The 10000-nt window shown below is 41.9% G+C and overlaps 1 protein-coding gene across 1 annotated transcript in view; it reads left to right on the top strand.

The window, feature by feature from the left end:
• Positions 1-10000, top strand: part of LOC134445522 (VPS10 domain-containing receptor SorCS3-like) — a 219938-nt gene that overhangs the window by 159495 nt on the left and 50443 nt on the right. The window contains exons 7-8 of the mRNA XM_063194583.1: positions 1192-1310; positions 8995-9084. Coding sequence (XP_063050653.1) covers positions 1192-1310; positions 8995-9084 — 209 coding nt within the window. The remainder of the gene's footprint in view (positions 1-1191; positions 1311-8994; positions 9085-10000) is intronic.

Genomic DNA, 10000 nt, shown 5'->3' with positions numbered 1-10000 from the left:
CTCCACTTTCCCTCTCTCTCCATTCCTCCCTCCTTTCTCTCCTTTCATCCACCTCTCCTCTCCCTCTCCACTTTCCCTCTCTCTCCCCCTTTTCCTCTCTTCCTTCCGTGCTGCTGAATGTCACAGCCATAACTCTGAATGTGGTCGTTCCAGTCAAGGTCCTCCTGCAAGGCAAAGTCACACCTTTCCTTCTCTCTCTCTCTCTCTCTCTCTCTCTCTCTCTCTCTCTCTCTCTCTCTCTCTCTCTCTCTCTCTCTCTCTCTCTCTCTCTCAGTCACGGTCTCTGTCTCTCTCTGCCAGGTACCCTCCAGGGTGTCATGTCATGTCTGGGTGTTGTGAGTGTGTGTGGTCTTGTCTGGTCCTGTGTCAACACCAGACTGAATGTGACTGAAAGATGGAATGAGAGAACTATCCAAACACCTTCAGTGCATAATATTAAATGTGGCCGTGCAGCAGGGCGTGTTGGATCGTAGCCTGTAAGTGGCGTGAACTTCATCATGTGCAGGAGGAGTACATTATAGGCCCTTAACTGGTCCCGTTATTTACTTGATCAATGTCTGAAACACACACGCGCACACACACACACACACACACACACACACACACACACACACACACACACACACACACACACACACACACACACACACACACACACACACACACACACACACACACACACACACACACACACACACACACATACGTGGTGATGGTGGTGGGAGGGAATAAGAGCCTAAAACAAGCTCAAGCTGAGAATGTGCAGCTCATTTGCATAGTGTGTGCAGCCCCTCAGTGTGATTGATGTGGGTTTGTGCAGCGTCTGCTAGCTGGGCGATTTGTCACACTTTGTCATGACAGCTTCCAGCAAACCAGCTTACGGTACTACTGGAGCGGGGGAGAGGGTTGGTACTAGTGATGATGTTAGCCACAATGATGAGGAAGGAGGATAAGATTCATATCAATGAAGTGTATCCTTAGAGTAATAAAAAACATATTTTTGTTGTTGTGCGTGCATGCGTGTGTGTGTGTGCGTGCGTGAGTGTGAGCGTGTGCTTGTGCGTATGTGGGTACGTACAGAATGTGAGAAAAGGAGTTGTTTTGGATTGGATTTTGGATCTCTGTTAAATGTAATGTACAGAAATGTAATTCAATGTTGATGAAAGCTGCATTTTTCCCTCCTGTCCGCAGGTGTGCAGTACGTGACCTGTAGGGCCCAGAGCTGCTCAGAGGCCAATCGCCACTATCCGTTCTCTGGCTACATCGAGAGAGACTCGCTGGTGGTCCAGGATGACTACATGTTTATTCAGGTAAGCGATGTGTGTGTCGTACGGTTTGCATTGTGTTTGCAGTTTCAATGAGCAGGGGTCCGTTTCTCGATTATTGTCGTAGGTCTTAAGACCATTCCCTTGGATTTAGTGGTGAGCGTCGCTGTCAAGATGCAGTTGAGACGCTCGTACGAAGGACTTTGCTAATGACGATAGCAAAGACGCTTTCAAAAAACGGACCCCAGCATAGTTGCAATACCTACTGTACTCTCTGGCCACCATCCTACACAGTGCACCTTTAAGCATTAAAACATATCTTAAAGTAGGCAGTCATGGGTAAGTGGTTGGGTATCAGACTTGTAGCCCAAAGTTTGCCGGTTCGACTCCCGACCCGCCAGGTTGGTGGGGGGAGTAAGTAACCAGTGCTCTCCCCGTCTTCCTCCATGACTGAGGTACCCTGTGCATGGCACCGTCCCGCTGCACTGCTCCCTTGGAACGCCATTGGGTGCTGTCCCCTTGCACGGGTGAGGCATAAATGCAATTTCTGTGTGAGAGCTGTGTCACAATGACAATGGGAGTTGGAGTTTCCCAGTTGGGCTTTCAACTTTTACTTATCCAACCCTGCCCTACTCTACCCTACCCAAATACTCTTAACACTTTGAACTGGTAGACATTTTGCATCTGTACTATATGAGTAACTGAATGTTGCCTTGTTGCAGTGGATTGCTGCCTCATTGTATTTCCATCCAAGGGAAGGCCGCACTCAATAAGTGTGCCTCTCTGGTGACAAGACCAGGACTGGACTGGCCATCTGGCATAGCGGGCATTTTCTTTTTTTTGAACTTTATTGCCAACAGAGAACTTAGAGGCAATCACAACCACATAAACAAACATATCACACCCAAACAAACAAACAATACTAAAACAATAATATGCATAAAAATAATAAAATAAAATAAAATAAAATGAAAATAAATAAAATAAAAAAATGATAATACATAATGAAATACAAATAATAAGGGGGGGGGGGGGTTCACCTTGATTGCTAGCTTATATTATGTATGTCTTATGTAACTATATGCTTAACCCATATAAAGAATGACAGGTGTCCATCTCCTAAGGAATAGGGGTAATTTTAGCTGAAGGATGGCAGTCATATTTTCCATCAGTTGGACTTGGTTGCACCTCAGTCTCCATTGAGCCACAGTAGGAGGCTCAGGCTGCATCCAATGCATTGTGATCATTTTTCTTGCGATCATTAGTAGGACATGCAAAGTATAACACAGGTCTTTGGAAAAGTTTTGTTCTGTTGTTTTTTCCAGCAAAATAAATACAGGGTCAAACGGTATGTCCATGTGCAGTATCTTCTCCAGTTCTGTCTTAATGTCTCTTCAATATGGCTGTATCTTGGGACAGTCCCAAAAAATGTGGGTATGGTCACCTACCATCCCACAGTTTCTCCAGCATGTATTATTACCCCCAATGTTGAAGATACTAACCTGAAGTGGAGTTCTAAAGAATCTCACCTTTACTTTCCAATCAAACTCTTTCCATAATTGACTTCCCACCCCTCTATGACATTTAGAACATATATCCTCCCATTCATCATTTTCAATTATTGTATTAAGTTCCAGCTCCCATTGTCCTTTTATGTGTAACGTGTTATCTGACATATCTGTTGTTAGTTTTTGGTATATTTGAGACACTTGGTGTTTTATTATGATGCGGTGTTCCAGTATATATGCAAAATGCGCTTCAATGCTATTGGGGTCTTCCTTGAGTATGTCCCAATCTGGATGTTTTGTTATGTAGTTCCTGATTTGGAGATATCTATAAAAATCGGTTTGGGGCAGATCAAATTTATCCTTAATTTGTGAAAAAGTCTTGACCACCTGCCCATCTAGTAGCTGATTGATTACTCGTAGGCCTTTCTCAGCCCACCTTCTAAACACTATGTCAACTAGAGATGGGAGAAATTCTATATTTCCTACAATGGGCATGGCTCTAGACAAAGATGCCTTTCCTTTTGGGTGTCTTTGAATCCTATTCCAAACCTTAAGGGTGTATTTAGTATACATGTTCTTTATTTTGATTTTCTTTTGTGACTGTTGACTGAGGAAGGGTAGTGTATCTAGTGCAATAGCTGGCAGAGAACTCTGCTCAATAGACACCCAACCCATTTCACCTCTGGCTATCCAAGCTACCATTGCTCTAAGTTGGGCTGCCCAGTAATACAATTTTAAATTAGGTAGACCCAGACCGCCTTTTTGCTTGGATGACATCAATACTTTCAACCNGACTCTTTGTCTCTTATTTTGCCAGATGAATTTTGATATACGTTTGTCAAGCATTCTAAATGTGGACTGAGGAACTATAATGGGTAGCGACTGAAATAAGAACAGGAACCTTGGCAGAACATTCATCCTTACTGATTCAACCCTACCAAATAGAGACAAAGGCAACATTTCCCATCTACTTATATCTATATTTATTTCTTTTATCAATTTGTTGTAGTTTGCATTATATAATTGTGAAAGCTTTGGTGTTAAAAGAATCCCAAGATATCTGAATCCCTGCTGGGACCTCTTAAAAGAGACCAGGTTATCTAGTTGAGTTGGCCAGCTACCTACTATCATCATGGCTTCAGATTTATCTGTATTAACTTTGTAACCCGACACACTACTATAGGCATTGAGGCTATCCATGAGTGCTGGAATAGAAGTGATAGGATTTTCTATAAACACAAGTATATCATCAGCAAACAATTAAATCTTGTGCTGAATATTTCCTTCATCCCTTATACCTTGAATATGTGAATTGGTTCTTATCAACTCCGCCAGAGGTTCAATACTTAGCGCAAAGAGAGAGGGAGACAAAGAGTCTCCCTGTCGTGTTCCACGTCCCAATGGGAAGAAATGTGAACAGTGTCCATTGACTCTGACTCTAGATATGGGGTTTTTATAGAACATTTTAATCCATTTAATAAAAGTTTCATTAAAGCCCATATTTCTGAGTGTCTGTTGGAGGAAAAAGAGGTCCAATCTGTCAAAAGCCTTCTCTGCATCTAAACTCAGAAGCATTGATGGAACATCTCTACTGACTGCAACTGCTTGTAAATTGAGTGCCTTTCTAACATTGTCCACTCCTTGTCTGTTAGTAATAAATCCCGTTTGATCTGGCTTCACAAGTTTATGTATATATTTTTGTATTCTCTTTGCAATGATTGAGGTTAGAATTTTTAAATCTTTGGGCGGTATGACATACATTGTGTAGGGTCTTTATTTTGTTTATGAATTACACTGATTACTGCTTCTGACCATGAGTGAGGTGGGTCTCCTTCTCTCAAGGCATAGTTATACACTCTGTTCAGCAATGGTATTAATTTGTTTACAAACGTTTTATAGTATTCTCCTGGGAAACCATCTGTTCCTGGTGATTTGTTATTTTTAAGCTTAAGAATGCTCTCTTTAATTTCCTCATCTGTAATTGGAGATGATATTACTTCAGATTCTGATGGTGTTAATGTATTGAGTTTAAACAAATTGAGGAAATGTTTAACTTTGTCTTCCTTATGTGGGTCCCTCTCTTCTTCATATAGCTTTTTATAGTAGGTAGCAAATGCCTCCGCGATCTCATTAGGCTGTGTTAGACTCCTACCTAGATGTGGACATGATATCTTATGTACAGTCCTGTTAGACTGTTCTTTCCTCAATTGAAAAGCCAGCAGGCGACTGGCTCTGTTTCCCATTTCATAATATTTCCTGTTTATAAATCGCAATGCTCCTTCAGTTTTAAAAGTTAACAGGTCATCCAGTTTTTGTCTAGTCTCTTTTAGTATTCCCAAAACCTGTGGGTTGTTTGTCTGTTTATGTTCTGACTCTAAATCCTTAATTTCTTTCTCCAGTTTGTTTTGTTCTGATAGCCTTTCTTTCTTCAGCCTTGAGGAAATAGCAATGATTTTACCCCTCATCACTACTTTAGCTCCCTCCCACAAAGTAGAGGGGGATACAGACCCATTGTCATTTAATGCCATGTAATCTAACAACTCTTTTTGAATTTCCTCCTTAATGAGCTCATTACTCAACAAAGAAACATTCAATCTCCAGTACTTAAACTGCTTGCGGGGCCCCATGCTTATCTTTAAAGGTGCATGATCTGAAATTGTGAATGTTGCAGTCGCTGGTCCTGTAAAGTTCTGTCCCAGATATCAAAAACATATCTAATCTAGAGTAACTCCCATGTACATAAGACATGAAAGTAAAATCTTTCTCTCTAGGATGTAGATATCTCCATACATCAATTAGACCCAACTCATGCATCATTGCTTGTAGAGTAGTAGATTTTTTGGATGCTGGACCCACCGTTGCTGGGAGTCTATCAATATTTTCTCTCAGGACACAGTTGCAGTCTCCTCCTATTAAAATAATACCCTCTGCTTTATCTGCTACTAATGCTCCAATATTTTTGAAAAAATCTCTGCTGTCTTCATTGGGGGCATAAAGATTTAACAAAGTTATTTTTGTACCACCAATAGTCCCTTTTACCATCACATATCTCCCCTCCTTGTCTGTAATAGTCTGTATATGGCTGAAGTAAACTGACTTATTAACAAGAATAGCCACTCCCCTCTTCCTACTACTCTCAAAGGAAGAACTGAATACCTGGCCCACCCATTCTCTTTTCAATTTTAAGTGTTCTTTTTCTGACATATGAGTCTCCTGTATCATTGCTATTGAGCAGTGTAGTTTTTTAAGCTGGCTTAATATCTTTTTTTCTCTTAATTGGACTGCGTAGACCCTTAACGTTGTAAGTAACACAAATTAAACTGTCCATGTTAATATATAATTCTGCTTTTCCATCCCCAACATTCCTAACTTCCAAGATATAAACATGAGGAGAGAGAAAAAAATAGGCATATTTTTGCATAGCATTGAACTCAAGGTGAAAGACAAAACATAAATATGAAGAAAAACAATGAAAAACAACACAGTAGTAAACTGTAGATTTCCAAATACCCAACTGACTTCCCATAGTCTCATAATGGTGCCTGGCCCATGGACTAATAAGAAAACCAGCCCCTGATGTAACCTGGGCGAAGGATGGTGACCACTCCTCCGTGGGAATCACACACCGTGTGTCGGCGCTGTCGTCGTCCAGCTCGTGGATCATTCGCTGCGCCCTTCAGCAGAGTTCCATCCAATATTATAGAGAATAGTCTTTATCCTAATAATTCGGCTATAAAAAGCCTACTTTCTCCTTCAATGTAAACTTGCATGTGTTCAAAAAGTTCACTCGTCCTTGGCAAAGAAGGCATGCATATCCGAGCGCGTCATCATCGGTTTAGTCTTTTCACCTCCCTCCTCTGTGCGTTTCCAAGTAGACCTGGCCATCTCCCTCTCCATCTTTTCACGTTCGTCGATCTTAGGGTGGATATTAAGCTCTTTGAGTGTTGGTAGGGCCTCAGTGATCGTCGCGAAAGTCTTTTCACCCGAATCAAACATTATTTTTTAGCTGTGCTGGGAAGACGCATTTGGCTTTGATACCTTTTTGTTTTAAACTCTTAATCACCTTTCTCACCTCCGTTCTTTTCTTTTGCAGCTCTGGGGAGTAGTCATGATCAAAGTAAATCTGTTCTTCGCCGTAGAGAATTTTCTGTTGTTTCCATGCTTGCCTGAGGATGGCTTCCTTCTCCGAGTGATCCACGAATCTCACTATAATGGACCTTGGAGGGTCGTCGGCTTTTTTTGGTTTGGCTGTGAGCGCTCGGTGTGCCCTCTCAATTTGCAAGTTCCCGTCAGGCATGGGGTCAATGACTGATTTCAACAGCTCTTTTACAAACTCCCTAGTGTCTGCACCTTCACTTCCCTCAGGCACTCGATATATCCTTAGGTTATTGCGTCTGAGTCTATTTTGCAAGTCTTCGCACCGCGCCGTTAGATCCATATCTCGGTGTAACAGGTATTTCAATGCCCTTTCATACCTCATCCCATTGTCCTCAATCTCACCCACGCGATCTTCCACCTCTGTCGTTCGTGTGTCTAGGGATTTTACTTCACCTTTTAGTTCCTCCATTGATGATTTTATTTCGGCAAGCGATGCTTTGATTTGTTCTTGACCCTTTCGGTTTTCGGCTCGCATCTTTTCCAGCTCAGCTAGCACTCGTGACTCAGCGTCCAAGCCAGGCCCAAGAACTTGAGCTTGTTTCATATTTCCACTTTCTTCCTTAACAATTTCGCCCTTTCTCGGCCCTCAAGGGGGCTTCATTGACAAAAGCTGTGGAGAGGAAAAATAGGGAAGTCATCTGCTTGAACACGTGCTAGGAGAAGAAGTGTTGTTTCATACTTTTCTTTTTCTTTTCTTTTCAACGAACGAATGTTCTAGGCCTCTCTATCTCTCAAAGTTCTCTCTTTCTCTCTCTCTCTCTCTCTCTCTCTCTCTCTCTCTCTCTCTCTCTCTCTCTCTCTCTCTCTCTCTCTCCCCCTCTTTCTCTCTCTCTCTCTCTCTCTCTCTCTCTCTCTCTCTCTCTCTCTCTCTCTCTCTCCTTGTGAAATTTCTGGAAAGGGCAGCATTACACTACACTTAGCTGACGCTTGTATCCAAAGTGACTTACAAAGGTGAAAGGTGAAAGGTGAAAGGGTTGGTACCCCTGACTTCTCCTTGAAGAAAAAAAGAATTCGAAAAGAATTGAAAAAAAAAAAAATTCTAAAAGAATTCCAACTGTCAATCAACCCAAATAGCCATGCTCATTGGTCATTAAAACAATTTTATTATATGGTGTGACGTCATCGGTCGAATGCTCCATTCATTTCAACGGGGCTCCCCAACGTTCGCACGTCTGTTATTTTTTGATAACGGACGGGTTGGTCTATAACAGACCGCTGTCAATGGCAACAAGACTTTTCACTGCTAAAGCGACTTTTCAACAAGACTCTAATCAGCTGCTGTGATAGACAACACCTGTTGTCCTGGCTACCTAGCTGTTGCCTAGCGGTGTTCCACAACGGCACTGTTTTGTTTTGCGCAGCATGAACATTAAAAACTATAATAAACTTAACATTAAATAGGCCTAAAGAAATGTCCCCGCCATGCGTGAATCATTTAAGTATATCCATATAATAAGCGGGTTAACTTTCGGCGAGTCGGTCGCTTTGTGGAATAGCAGCACTTCAGAGAGAACAAGACCCCTCCGCTCCGCGTCGGGGTCTAAAGATTCTCTCTGTCGTGCTGCTATTCCACGGTAGCGACCTTCTCGCCGAACGTTAACCCTTACTTAATAGCTCCCTTAAATAAAAGGTCAGCCCGAAAAAAATATCTGGGTTGTTTGAAAGGCTTGAGAAACTACCATTTGAATGAAACATAGCCTACACGGCAAGAATTTCTAAGGAGCTATATGGCTTCAAGTCTACCATAGAGATTAATGGGAAAAGGCACTCTACTTCCATCTTCTGCTCAAAAATTGTCTTGTGTCCCGCCCCCAGCTGTTGCTTCAGCAGTCCATTAATAATAGACGTTATTGGTTGGTACTTATCCAGATCCTAATGGAAGAATCCTCATTGTGACACTGCCTTTAATTTCAATGAAATTAACATTGCCATATTTCACCTTGAGCCAGAGGTACCTAAGATATAACTATCCACTTGGTAGGTCCTAAATCATCCATTTCCTTGAGCAAACAGTGATGACGTTTCTGTCTCTGAGTTGTCTCCGTTTATTTTCCCTTCTACAGGTCACCTCTGCTGGTCGGACATGGTATTACGTATCGTACAAGAGAGAACCCTTCGCCAGGATTAACCTGCCCAAGTACTCCCTGCCCAAGGTAAGTCACAGTAATATGTGAAGTCCATTAGCCTGATAAACCAGACTAAATGTGAGACTAAATGTAAATGTAAATGAAAATGTAGTCTGGCCTAGATGAATGACACATCGGAAGATTGTTGATGGAAACAACGCTTTGTCGTTACCCCCTCAAAACCCTGTCCGCATTGCATCCAAAGATTCAAAACAAATCAAAACAAGTCTCCTGCTTTGTGATTTGCCAGCCAGTTTCAGGGCCTGGGGCATTTTCCGAGTCTAGACCCACTCTAGGCAAAAAAAAATTTGGCCTCTAGCGGGTGCAGGCTAGTTTACTAGGCTAGAAGTACATCGGAGGGGTACTATAATTTCAAGGGCTTTGTATCTCTTGCATTTATGCAAATAATATTGGACCTCTTCGATACAAACACTTGATTCCAGGAACGATTTGAGCACAAGTCATTGAACTTTGTTTTAGCGTGGACGAAACATTTTGATAGCACTGTCTACATCTGAATCCAGTAAAAGTCAGACGGTTTTTCATGTCGTTCTCCTCTTCCCTTCCTGCTGTTCAGCTCAGCAGGACTCCTGGCACTAAAGAGCCATGATGGATGGCCTAGAGCATCTTGCAGAAAACCTTAATCTGCATGTCCATATAGCAATTTATTTCTTCTTCTGAAAACTGGTTTATCTTTCAAAGCCATTCCCATCCCAAATGTACTCCTCAGCATAGCTGCGTATCTTTTAAATAGTAGATTAAAATGCTACAATGACATGCTTCCTTACTTCTGCTGTCATGTTTCAAAGTGGTGCAGCACACTTATGAGACATACCCACCATATGTTGCATCTGTTATGGGTCAGACTCAGTGGAATTACATCTCATGGTTTATTTACTGTGTTATATTTATTTTCCAGTGTACATCTCCATAGAGACATGGA

This window comes from Engraulis encrasicolus, chromosome 1 (assembly GCF_034702125.1).
Source record: "Engraulis encrasicolus isolate BLACKSEA-1 chromosome 1, IST_EnEncr_1.0, whole genome shotgun sequence".
Classification (NCBI taxonomy): domain Eukaryota; kingdom Metazoa; phylum Chordata; class Actinopteri; order Clupeiformes; family Engraulidae; genus Engraulis; species Engraulis encrasicolus.
This window is presented reverse-complemented; position numbering and strand designations above follow the sequence as displayed.